Here is a 13,115-nt window from a genome sequence, read left to right on the forward strand (position 1 = left end):
AAGGCCTCGGTCTCATGGCCCAAGACCGGCTTACCCCCAGCCCTGGTAAATCTTAGCAGAGCCAGGAGATAAAGGATTAGCCCCTCACTGTGCTACTGACATTGAAGATAGTGACCATTATGTCTACAGAGCACCCACCGTGTGCCAAGAGCCATGCTGGGCACAGGGCCCCTGCCCTGAGGAGAGTGTGACGGGCTTTGGGACCGCAAACTCTGGTGGCGGCGGTCGGCCCCCCACAGCAGGCTAGTCAACCTCTCTCACCTCCGGCTTGTCCAACTCTGACGTGGAAGTGATAGCCACATGAAGCCATGCCATGAAGCTTCCAGATGCTGCAGGCTGAGCACACAGCGTAATGCCTAGTGCGCTTGTTCGTGCAGTGCGGAATGCCTGTGGGGCCGGGTCCATTCCAGGTCCAGGCGTCCAGTGTGACAAGGGCAGCCATAGCCCAGCTTCCATGAAGCACGTCTCTGAGTTGGGAAATAGACAAGTGTGCGGGCCTAACCCGTCAGGGAGCACGGGGTGGAGGGGCGTGGGGGGTCCTGCGGAAAACGCCCTGGGCTGGGAGCCAGACTCTGCACCAAGGTGTTCCATGTCCTTGGGCAAGTCAACCCCTTCCTGGGCCTCCATTTCCCCCACAGTTTGAAAAGGAGGCTGAGTCCCTGGTCCCCACAGGTTCTTTCAGCCTGGATGTTGTAGGATTCTGCGTCCTCTGGGCCTGAGGTGAGCTCCCCGGCCGCAGATGGGGTAGGGTGGCACGGGCAGTGGTGAGGAAAGGGGCAGGGACAGGGCCTCAGCCAGGCGTGCTCCCCTCCCTCCGTCCCAGACGAAGACATGGCAACGTGCCCACGTACCTCACCGGCGGCTGCTCCGTTGGCCAGCCAGCTGACAGGGTTGCGAGTGAAGCTTGGACCTGTGGTGGGGAGAGCCTGCCCCAGGGAACTGCGCCAGGCTTCCGGTGGGACAGTCCTGCTGGGAGCCAGGACTCCCAGCTCCAAATTCCTCCGTCACCAAGGCTCAGTCTCCGCGTGCATCAGATCGGGGGGTGCTGGCCTTGCTGACCTCCCGGGGTGTCTGTGAGGAGCGGGTGTGGCCACCTGTGTAGGAGGAGGCAGGAAGTGGCAGCGCTTAAAAGTGTGTACCTACCGTGTGCCAGGCGCTTGGTGCGCAGCGCCTCATCCCACCTCGTTACCTCATCACCGGGAGGGGGGCGCTGTTGTCTCGGTCGGACAGCGCAGGAACCCTGTGGCCGCGCCACACAGCTTGTGAGGACCTGCGCCGGGACTGACGCGAAGTCTGTCTGGTACTCAAGTCTGGGTTTGGCACTGGAGGGACGAGAGGTGGTGCTGTTTCCATTTCACAGCTGGGAAAACTGGGGCTCAGAACAGCACACATCTAATGTGAAAGCGGATGCCTAAGCCTCTACCAGAAAGACCAGCGATTCGTCGTTTCAGGGTGGACAGCGGAGGCCAGGTCTCAGCAACCGGGATTCATCATGGCTAGAAAGTGCTGAACCCCTCAGTGCCTGATTCCTATCGGCCCCCAAATGGAACAAAAAGCTCACCCAGACCTAAGGGATGAGTAAGCCCTAAGACCTTCCTTAAGGGCCCCAGTTTGGGCCCAGGGAGAGCCCCTGGTTCGTGGCTGCTAGTGACAACCACCGCTGTTGACCCAGTTTTTGATTCAGGTGGCAAAGCAAGGGGCAGAGAAGCGTATTTTGGAGTCCGCCTGGCTTCCCATCAGGCCTAACGTCAGAACATCCACCATGCATGCTTCACCGGGGTAAAGGCTGCAAACCGGGACACTGGCTCTGCCCTTTGCAGCTGAGGGAAATTTCCCAGCTTTCTCCACCTTTCTGGGCCTCAGTTTCTGCTTCTGTGAAATGGGAGTAATGATACCGACCTCCCAGGGATAATGTGAGGCTAACAGAGACCGTCTCTACGAGGCCCTCAGATCCTAGCGCAGGGCCTGGCCTATGATAGGGACTCAGAAAATGGTAGTTGGTGCTTCATTACTATTACTATCATTTCTCTGTGTCTCCTCCTGCCTTACAGTGCGGAAACAGGAGATTATTAAAGTGACAGAGCAGCTGATTGAAGCCATAAGCAATGGAGATTTTGAGTCCTACACGTGAGTCGGCTGGGTCCATTCTGCATGTCCTGCCTGGATCGTTGTTCAGGGGGCGCTGATGGCTAACTTTGGGGGTCCTCGTCTCTGACCCTCAGTCACTCACTCTGCATGTGCCGTGAACCAGACTGAACTCATACTTCTGTTTTGCATTTAGACCTTATGCTTTAATGAAGCTTTCTGTTCACAATACTCTATCTTGGTCTTCCTCATCTCTTGTTCCCCAGGAGGAACTCCAACCAAACTCCTTTGCTTCCCCACCACAGCATGGGCCCCCGCAGGAGATGAGCGGGGAAGGAGGGGAGGGAGGCGGGCCTCTCCTCAGACCTGCTGCATGGGCCTGCTCCTCACCCTGCACCTCCTCAGGCCTCTGACCTCAGGTGGGCAGGAGGAGGCAGGAACCCATAGGATGCGTCCTCCAGTGAGCAGGGGCGAGCAAAAGAACCTCAAACAGAACCTTAAATCCTCTGAGGAATAAGGCCAAGTGTCCAAAAATAACATAAAATGAAACAGATGGTAGGAGATGTCCCCTACCCACCTGGACCAGCCTGTCAAGGGGCAGCTGTGTGCAAAGGCTGGGCTGGAGCGCCCCTTAGTGGCCACCCCCCCCCCACCCCCCCGGCCTGGTTTGGCCCAGAAGCAGGCCCACGCCAGGGAGCGGGAGGATTCTGGGCTGAGGCCTCAACATCTCAGCTAGGGCTGACAAGACCCCACATATGCTTTTTGGTGGACAAAAGCTGCCAACTGAGGCAGAATGACCCGTGCCTGTTGGGTTTAGGTGAGGTAGGAATAACCTAACTGGGATTTGGGTCTTGGGCAGCTGGTTCCCAGTTTCCACTGGGCCCAGGAGCTTAAGTTTGTCTCCCAAAGGCAGGCAAGGTGCGTTTTAATTGTGGGAGGGTTTCAGCAGCAGCGGGTGGCAAAGCCCCAGCAATCTACTGCTTCTCTCGGAGGAACCAGGACTCTAGAAGGTACAGGTGTGAGACTGAGGCCGCATGGATGCGTGTGTGCATGCACTTGTCCACACGTGCACGTTTGTGACTTTACCTGGGTAAAGCCTAAAAAGCACAGAAACATGACGTTAAACAGGTCTTGCTGCCAGCCCTCAAGAGAGCTAAATCAGCCACGGGAAGAGCTTGAGACTATCTCTGGAAAGATACAGCCAGGGAGGGAGGGAAAGAGAGGCGGTTTCTGTGGACCCCAGCCCCCTCCCCGCAGTGCCATTTCTGGGGACCCCCCTCCCACCTCTGTGATGTCACTTTCCCTGGCATGTGCAGCCTACTCTAGGTTCTGACCCCGTGCCATGACCTCTGGAGCCTGTGGTATCACGAGTCTGGCCCTGTGTAACCCTCACTCACTGAGCCTCAGTATCCCTAGATATATAATGGACTTGGAGCAAGTGGTCTCTGAGTTGCTTCAGAGTCAGGGACCCCAGAGACCTCCTGGAGAAGGGCTTCTCCAGTGAGGGTGCTCAGTCTCCCCAACACTCGGAGCTCAGGCCCGCAACCTTGAAGGCTTCTGGAACTGAAGGGTCTCAAGCATCTCATTTGGTCTGAGCAGGGCCCCCAGCCCCTCCCAATCCACTTGGAGAATCTGAGGTGCTGAGTGGAGACGCGAGTCGTCTGGGGTCACACAGACAGGACCATCAGGGAAGAGCAGGGATAGAGTGCCCTGCAGTCACCACAGTGTCCAACTCAGACAACACAGGGCCCGATACCTGTCCTCCCGGTGGCTCCGGTCCCTTCCCAGCTTGGGGTCTTTGCTTGTCCTGAGGTACTTCCTGTGCTTGGCTGCACTGTCACTGTAACGGGGGTCTGTGTTGCGCCACAGATTCCAGAGGCCTGGGGGGTGGGGGAGACAGTTTTTTTCCTTCCTCAACCTGGTTGTCAGGGTTCCCCAGAAGGCTGAGACCTGGAAGGGAGCTCTGAGCTGAAAATACACGCCTTCCTCCCAAGCATGACTTCATGGAAGGCTATTTTCCTAACGTTACAGAAGAGGAAACTGAGGATCACACTGAGGGCAAAACGGGCACCTTTAAAGAAGCAAAACGCACCCCCTCCAGGGACGTACCTGCTCTGCGAGCAGAAGTCACTTTCATGTGAAGGAAAAAGTCCTCCCCCCCCCCCCCCCCCCCCACGGCAAATTGGGAAAAGCCCCTCCGGGCCCAGCTGCCCTGGGCGGGGAGATGCGATGTGGAGAGGAGCCTACAGGCTGAGTTACCCCGGCCAGCTCCTGAGCGCTGCGCACGACGCTTCGCGGCCCCTCGTGGTGCTCTTGCTTGGTGCTGGGGGTCTTATGACCAGCGAGTGGCAGGCCCCAGAGCCAAACCCAGGCTTCTGAGTTCTAAGTGGCACCCCCTGGTGGGCGGTGGGTGCCTCACGGTACAGTTCGCAAGCCCGGTCCCACCCACTGACCCCACTGATCCTGTGACATGGGCGCAATCCCTCCAATGTCGCAGGCCCACCCTCCTCCAGTCCAGGCCCCTGGAGTGAGAGGGCGGCCCCAAGAGGCCACCCCAACCCCTCTTTCCTCTGACTTCCTCCCCCTAGGAAGATGTGTGACCCCGGGATGACGGCTTTCGAACCTGAGGCCCTGGGGAACCTGGTCGAGGGCCTGGACTTCCATCGATTCTATTTTGAAAACTGTGAGCAATCCCTTCTCTCTGGGGTGCCTGTTGTCTGCTCTCGTTCCATGTCCTGCCGGATGGCACAGCAGGGTGACGGGCAGGGCCCCCGGGGCAGCTCAGGAGCCAACGAAGAGGAAGATCCCGTGTGGACAGGGGTTGGTACCATCTTGGTTCCCTCTCGTAACCTGGGCCTGTCTGACTGCCAGCCATCCCTCCTGTGGCTGAGGATGGGGACCTGGGACAAGTGTGACAAGCCCTTCCAGCCCTCTCCTGCCCCTGCCCCGGGGAGGGCGTGGGCAGGGCCTTTATTCTCAGTTTACAGATAAGGGAGGCTTCCTGCCTGGGCATGCATCCACGTTACAACCATCTAGAGGCCTGGGGCCACCCCAGCTGCCCAACTGGTCACAAGCTGGCTGGTGGGCTGTTATGCCTGTGGGTGGGCAGTCCACGGAAGAGGAGGGGACCCGAGCTCACACTGCTGTGCCCCTGCCTGTATGTCTAGGTCTCTGTCCGCCTGTCTGTCCTTCCTGGGTCTCTCCTCTGCAGGAGAGACCCTGGCAGCTTTGCAACCAGGGGCTGTCAGGGGGCTGAGGCTGGGCCTGACCTAGGGCGCTTTCTGCCTGTGTCCATGTCTCACCTTGGCCAGGGGTCAGACGGGGACGAACCAAAGCAAGTGCAGGTTAGACTCATCTAGCTCAGGACCTAGAGGAAGGCCCTGAGAAGTGGCATACCCAGGGTACCCCAAAAGGAAGGCATGTACCATTGAGGCTACGCAAGATGATTTCCGGTGCATGTGGGCACCACTTAAAATAGCACTGGTTCGCACAGTGAGCAAGCTGGTCCCTTTCTAAATCCTCTTTCCATATGTCCGGCTTCATCAGGGGGAAAGGCTCGGCTGGGCGCTAAACCCCTCTCCCACACTGCCTCGTTTACCTCTCCAGCAAAGAAAGAACAGTCTCAGATTCAGATCCCTTGCAGGCAAGAGGATCACATAGCTTTATTTCATTTACACTGGATTTATGATTAAAGTTGTATTCTGTGATACCGGTTGTTCATTATTGATTGTGCTAGAAAGTTTTCTTTTAAAATACATTTACATCAATTAATAAAGTGTATTGATTCAAGAAAATATTTTAATGAAGTAAGTACAAGTCGATAGCAAAAACAAAGGCGGTATTTAAGTGACTGAAATAGGATCTAGTCCAGCTGTAACCCACCCAGAAGGGGAAACTGATGCCCAGAGAGGGTAAGTGACTCACCCGAGGGAACCCAGAAAGTCAGTGGCAGAACCCAGTCCTGACTCGTTCCTCCCCATCCCTGCCCCGGGCCGCGCCCTCTCATCTGCGTGTTAGCAGCCCCCAGCCAGACAGTCCTCTCCTGCCTGCACCCAGTTAGACTGACCTTATAGACTAGAGTGGTCCAAGAACACCCCCAACAAGCTGTGAAGAAAGAAGTTGCCTTTTCCCTTGATTAATAAAACTCTGATACTCCAAGCCTAGCAGTGGAGGTTAGATTTTCATGTGAAGAGAGGTGGCTGGACCCACGTTTTCCCCCATCACCCTGGAGCTCCCTGGCTGATCACCATGGCCACCTCTATACAGGTCTGTCTTCTGGAGGTGCTGGTTTCCCAGAGTGAACTCCCCAATCCCCACTGAGCGGAGCGGAAACCAGGCTGAGCCGGCTCTAAGGGCCCAGGGATAATAAACACAAAGAGAAGGCTGACCTAGCTCTGGGCCTGCATCCAGGCAGTGGGCACCCCTCACAACACCGGCCCCTGGGATTCTCGGTTTGAATGCCAAAGGGCCCATGAGTGCGAGACCCAGAGCAACTTCTGGCCCCAGGGCCGAGTCCCACCATCCTGCCTGTTTTTCCCTGGGGACGACCTGGCCCTTTGTCCCATGCGACCTATAAGGGTGGATGTTAGAAGGCCATAGTCTTTTCAGAGAACACACATTAAGGTGGTCATTTCTTTACAAATGTCCCCCAGAACCCCAGCCCTTGCCAACAACAGCGAGGCACCCTCAACAATGCTGACCTTGTTTGTTTGTCTCTTCTGAGATCGTTCGAGATTGTCCTAATTCAATCCCATCTGGACACTGACTTCTTTTAGGTTCTATTGCATTTCTTTTAGGAAGTGGCCCAGCTTGGGACAAGTCAGATTGCTTCTCTGGACCTCAGTTTCCAGATGTGTTGAATGGATGCATTGAACTAGATGCTCCTGAGTGCCTCCAGCCCTGTGTGCTGTTGAGGATGCTTACAGAGGCCTCCTTGCATTTTGTAGGAAGGCCACTCGGTGACCTCTGACCTCTGAGGTCACTCCTAAGCCTATAATGCAAAAACTCTACATTCTCTCTGAGAACGCCAAGTGGTAACAGTCTGTTAGTCTATATATGTAAGACTGAGTGATTTGTTGTTCTGTAGCCAAAGCCTGGGTGTAGTGTGATTATAATGTTAGGGATGCTTTCAGTAGTCCTAAAAAAAAAAAAAAAAAGATGTTTTACATTTTCCAGGAAACCCATGGCTCACAAACCTGGCTGGGCATCAGAATCAGAGGGTGGGGAAGGGCAAAGAGCCTTTTGAATAGCATAGATTTTTGAATTGTCATCTTCAAGAGAGGAGATGGGCAGTGTATATTTTAAACTGGTTCTCTGTGGGATTTGGACCTACATTTGGGCTACACTAAGAGAAGGCATGAGGGTTCCTCTGAAGCCTGGGACCCTGGTGAGCCCTGTCCAGCCTCGCCCTGGGTCATTGTCTTTCTGTGCTTTTGTTTTCTATCTTGCTGAAAAAAAATGGAAAGTTCCTAGAACCAAAAAAATAATGATTAATAATAATAATAATAACAGTGGCTCATATTTTGCATAGAGAAAGCTGGCTTCAGGTACTTTTCTCGGTTCTGTCATGATTAGAAGAGTTATGCCTTTCTGCCTGACTCTGGAAAGCTCCATGACCTCACCCCATGACCACCAATTCCATCTTACAATTCCAAGATCCTAGAATTCTACAATTTTAATATGACTCAGGTTTCCATAATTCCATATATCTGGAACAGGAGTGGCAAATCAGAGGTCCACAGGCCATATCTGGACTGCATATATGCTTCACGTGGCCTGCATGAGGTTTTAAATTTGAATTAGAGACCAATAATAAAAATGATGCCTTTTCACATAAAAATCCAGGTTTCCACATTCTCCTGAAAAATCAGGTGTGGCAAATGTGGGTTCCACTTAGAGCTGACACTTGAACAACACAGGTTGGAACTGTGCAGGTCCACTTATACACACATTTTCCCCAATGAATACAGCCCCGCCCTGTAAATATATTTTCTCTTCCTTGTGATTTTCTTTTTTTTCTTTTTTAAAGATTTTATTTATTTATTTGACAGAGAGAGACACAGTGAGAGAGGGAACACAAGCAGGGGGAGCGGGAGAAGGAGAAGCAGGCTTCCCGCTGAGTAGGGAGCCCGATGCGGGGCTCGATCCCAGGACCCTGGGATCATGACCTGAGCTGAAGGCAGACGCTTAACAACTGAGCCACCCAGGCACCCCATCCTTGTGATTTTCTTAATAACATTTTCTTTCCTCTAGCTTACCGTATTGTAAGAATATAGCATAATAATACAAATAACATACAAAATGTGGGTTGACTGTTGATGTTACCGGTAAGGCTTCCAGTCAACAGAAAGTTATTAGCAGTTAAGTATTGGGGAAGTCAAGTTATATGTGGATTTTCAAGTGGGGGGTGGGGGTGGGGCTAACTTCCCCCCCCCTCCCCCCATCGTTCAAGGGTCAACTACTCACAGAGCAGCCACCAGGGAAGTTGTGGACAGGGCGCCCTCTGCAGGTGGGACAGGGTGCGCTCTTCACCACAGTCTCTGCCACTCCCTATCGCTCGCTCCCTGACCCAGAGGCAAAGGGTCTGTTGCCATTTAGCATCTTATACCCCACTCACCCCCCTCGTTTATGTACTTACCTGGCCTCTGTAGGGAACCTGGGGTTGAGACTCTGGTCTAAGTTCATCTGATTCTATAATCATAGCCCTATACTTCTGTGCGTCTGAGATACTGTGATTCTAAAATCCCATTCCCCTGTGTTTAAAGAATTGGCATGTCTGAAATCTGGGATCTGCTCTAGCCATCTAGAAGTTCTGCCTTGACTCCTAGCTGAGCCCTGTCACAGAGACCCCTCCTGTGGAAATGAGGCAGGTGGGGGGTGCCTCTGCTGAGAGGGTCATTGGGAGATGGGGAAGTGAAGGAAGGGACACAGGAGGCCCCCAGTTGCATCTCCTCTGCCCCCTCCCATTCCCACCTCCAGTGTGGTCTCGGAACAGCAAGCCTGTGCACACCACCATCCTGAACCCCCATATCCATCTGATGGGCGACGAGTCGGCCTGCATCGCCTACATCCGCATCACACAGTACCTGGATGCGGGCGGCATCCCCCGCACGGCCCAGTCGGAGGAGACCCGCGTCTGGCACCGCCGGGACGGCAAATGGCAGATCGTCCACTTCCACAGATCTGGGGCGCCCTCCGTCCTGCCCCAGTAAGAGCCCCTCCTTCCTGCCATCTGTCATCTGAGACAGTTTAAAGGAATGGGGTGGTGTCAGTCTGGAGGGGGACATGCTGGGGAACTTGGCTGCTGGAAGGCCACGGGGTGGGGGCTGGAGGACCACAGGGAGGAGCCCAGACCTGCAGGTTCCCTGGGGGAGGGGGGAAGCTGGGTGGGACCCACAGGAAGCAGCGTCAGCCCCATGTAAGGATGGGGGGTGCAGGGTGGTTGCCCAAGGAAAACAGGCCACCCTCAGAAGCACCTGCATTACCCACCACACATACCATTTCTTACAGCTGAAGGACCAGGCCGGGGGCCCTGTACTGCAGAGATTTATTCTTCGTTCATGGAATGTGGCTGTTGGTTCTCCCACTTGGATTTTGCTGGAACTCCCCCAATCACATCACCCCACTACCACTATCATCACCATCACCATCACACCTACGTCAAGAGAATCTGCCTGCTCACAAAAGCTATCACGACTTCCGAGCAAGTGGCACGTCTCCCTGCCACCACCTGTCACGCTGGCTCTGTGTCCCCTGCCAGGGCGGGGCTTCCTCAGGCCTGGGTGCCCTGGGTGCCCTGGGTGCCCTGGGTGCTGGCTCTGAGGACTTCCCCTCCTGGCTGTTGTCCGCCTGGTCTTGCCTTGGCTGTAGGCTAGAATGCCCAGCTGTGTGTCCCCCCAGGGGCTGAGGAGAAAGAGGGGCAGAATCAGGAAGAATGTGGCATCCGCCCCCCATCTCCCTGTCTCTCCCTTCCAGGGTCCCCCCAGCCCCGTGAGCCAGCCTCCCCTGTGGGAGAGGGTGAGAGAGGAGCAGACACCAGGAGCCCCCACCTCACACTGCCTCCCTAGCTCTTCCCCCATCCCGCCCCGTCCTCTGTCCGTGCGGACCCTTCTCCCTCAGTGTGTGGAGCACGATCCTCTCAGGGTGCCCCCCACTCTCTCCTCCTGCCTTCGGCTGATGTTTACCTCCGACAGTAACGCCCATTCCACCCTTCCACCAGTCCGGGAGAATTCCAGCTTCGTCACATCGGAGGGAGAGAATCTGATTGCTTTTTGGGGGCAAAGAAGGCAACGTTTAGGTATCACTTCTACTCGGACCGCATGCCTTTTTATAGCCAAACTTCTGTGTGTTTCGTAAATGGATTTTGCGTTCATGGATATTTATGTAATAACTAAACCTCTCAAATTATAGCGAGGAGGGTCGGGTTGAGGTGGGAAGGGAGGTGGGAAGAGGGGTGAGGGGTAGTTTTTTTCTGTTCTAGGTCTTTTTTTTTTTTTTTTCATGTCATCTCTGAGATGCACTCTGTCACCTGTGGTTATCTGGGGCCGAGGTGGACTCAGCCCTGGGGACGGGGCGGGGGCGGGGGGAGGGCCTCGCTGACATTTTGGTCCCAAGGTTCCTTTCAGGACTGTAGAAACACCAGATGTTAGTGCTAAGAAACAGCAAATCAGGGCAGAGAGAGTGGGGAGGTTGTCAGGACAGAAATATCTTTTTTTTTTTTTTTGCTTGCCTCCCAAACTGAGGTTCCCAGGATTTCATCCCACCGCATCCATGTGTGCCCCCCAGCCCCTCCCCCAGTCTTTGGGGGTTCATGAGCATGTGTCTTCATTGCCTTTCCCCTCTGCATCTGCTGGTCCAAGCAGAGCACTGGAATTTTTCCTCTTCACGCCTCGTCCTGCAGCCATGGGTTCGAATCTCTTTCTTTTCCCTTCTCTTTCCCTCTTCCCCGGGATTGACTCTGATGTGGAATGCCTTGGCACATCCACTAGGATCTACTGTCTGCACTGTTTTCTTTGCATGACTTTATATGCAGTAAGTATGTTAAAAAAAAAAAAAAAGGAAAAGAAGAAAAACACTCAGCAAAACCAATCTACATGTTTTGGACAAAAAAAAAAAAATAGAGGTTGTATTCTCAGTGTCCAACTCGGAATTATGTTGCCGCCTCTCTGTGCTTTTTGGCCTCTGTGTGGCCGTGTTTTGCCAGCATGAGATACTGTCCCCTCTGGAGGATTTTAGGGGAGGAAGAGCTACAGCCCCAGGAATTTGGAGGAGGCCCTGGTTCCCCCGAACCTCTGGGGAGTCCTGGGTGTTGGCTGGAGGACTGGTGGGGATGTTCGATCCAGGACTTTCTGAGTTTCCCCTGATCATGAGATGTCTGCTGGGCCCTTTTCTCTACAAGCTGCCCCTGGGGACAGGTGAGGCAGGCTGGACTGGGGCTGCAGGCCAGGAAAGAGGCTGCCTGGGCTTCCTGCTCTCCAAATTGGTTGATCACTGGCCTCCATCCTTGGCAGACACCCTGCTGCCGAGGCCCAAGGGGCAGGCACTTGGCCTGCCCCAGGTCCAGAGGGCTTCCCAGTAAGGCCCAGTGATCCCAGCGTCCCAGCGGTAAGACCACCTGCCTCCCTTGTGGAGCTGCCAGCTTCCACAGCAATCCCCAAGCCCAAGATGAGGGTGTGGCCTTCACAGGGGATGCTGCAATTACCAAGACCAAGTCCGGTCCCTTTCTCAGCCTCAGTTTCCCCATCAGTGAAAGGGTTAAATATTCCTGCCCAGCCTCTGCTGCAGGGCTGATGGTGGATCCAACGGGACGGTGAAGCGAAGCCCAATATACCTGTGAGAACTGACAGGGTTAGTCACTGGCTAGACTCCTGCTTTGTTCTGGGCCTGGCCAGCCCCCCTGCATGCCCCCACCTGCCCCTCATTCCCCTCTTTGGTGCCTGTTGACTGCTTATTAGCAGTGGACTGCAGGAAAAGAGCCATGCTTTGGGGGTTAATAGATTCCATTCCCAGTTCTGACCAGACTTGCTGTGTGACCTTGGGCAAGTCCTTTTCCTGCTCTGGCCCTGGGTTTTTCCACCAGAGGGAACTGAGCTGGAGGACGCCAATGTCCCGATTCCTATTTGCTGACATGTCTCGTGCCTCCTATCCACTGTGTCCCATTCCAAGTGCCAGCGAAATGGAGGCAGGTCCCTACCCCGGGAGGAAACGGCCTCCACGAGGAAGGCCACTCTGATGGGTGGGTAGTCAGCCAGTGTGGACCACAGGGCACCAGCGTGATCCCGAGGCGGCACGCAGGGGAGGTGGGCAGACAAAGCGGCCCAGAGCCCACCGCCACCAGACAGTGAAACGCTGCTCCTCTAAAACATCCTGTAGATGCAAAAAAAAAAAAAAAAAAAAATCCAGGCCTAAGACCAGACCTAGGCTCCAGCATGCAAACACCTCCATAGGAAAGTATTCTCCCAGGATTGTGCACACTGTGGCGCTAATCCTGGCCTCCTGTCTCCCAAGGGGAGATCCTTGGGGGTGGGGTGGGGAAATGTGTTTGCCAGACTCCCCGTGCTGGTTTCTTTGTTATTATTGGTTTGGGGATTTGTTTCAGTTCTTTCTTTCCTTTTCTTTCTTTCTTCCTTTTTCTTTTCTTTCTTTCTTTTTGTTTTTTTTTAAATATGTGGCTGTGAACTTGAATGACCACTGCTCAAAACTTCTGCTATTGGGTGGGAGGGGGGAAGAAGGGGTGTCTGTTTTACTGGTGTTTTCAGTGCAATAAATAGCTACCAACTTCTGTGCACTTTGCTGTCTCCCCGTCAATCACCAGCACTGGGTGGGTTTTGTTTATTTGTTTGTTTCCTGTTCAAGAACTCGCCATTTGCAAAATAAAAGGCAAGGTCTCCATTCTGATTGGGCCAACTTGGTCTCATGCTCAAGGCTGAGCCAATTACAGTGGGATTATGCCTGGACCCTGGGCCCCAGCCTTAGAACCCGGGGAGGAGGCTGGCTTTCTCTCAGGCACTTGAGGGGCCCTTATCTAGAGC

The 13,115-nt window shown here is 54.3% G+C and overlaps 1 protein-coding gene across 3 annotated transcripts in view; it reads left to right on the top strand.

The window, feature by feature from the left end:
- The window catches only part of CAMK2A (calcium/calmodulin dependent protein kinase II alpha), a 62,010-nt gene extending 49,145 nt beyond the window's left edge, over nucleotides 1-12,865 (top strand). For 2 of the 3 annotated variants that reach the window (XM_073890865.1, XM_073890866.1), the window contains 4 exons: nucleotides 2,052-2,127; nucleotides 4,674-4,768; nucleotides 9,064-9,292; nucleotides 9,595-12,865. In XM_073890865.1, coding sequence (XP_073746966.1) covers nucleotides 2,052-2,127; nucleotides 4,674-4,768; nucleotides 9,064-9,292; nucleotides 9,595-9,598 — 404 coding nt within the window. In that variant the 3' untranslated portion in view covers nucleotides 9,599-12,865. Of the gene's footprint in view, nucleotides 1-2,051; nucleotides 2,128-4,673; nucleotides 4,769-9,063; nucleotides 9,297-9,594 lie in introns of those variants that run through there. The other variant, XM_073890867.1, reaches the window with a different exon arrangement.
- Nucleotides 12,866-13,115: the final 250 nt, after the last annotated feature.

The sequence above is a fragment of the Callorhinus ursinus genome, unplaced genomic scaffold (assembly GCF_003265705.2).
Source record: "Callorhinus ursinus isolate GAN/ISIS: 27379988/994484 unplaced genomic scaffold, GSC_fseal_2.0 scaffold3, whole genome shotgun sequence".
NCBI classification, from domain to species: domain Eukaryota; kingdom Metazoa; phylum Chordata; class Mammalia; order Carnivora; family Otariidae; genus Callorhinus; species Callorhinus ursinus.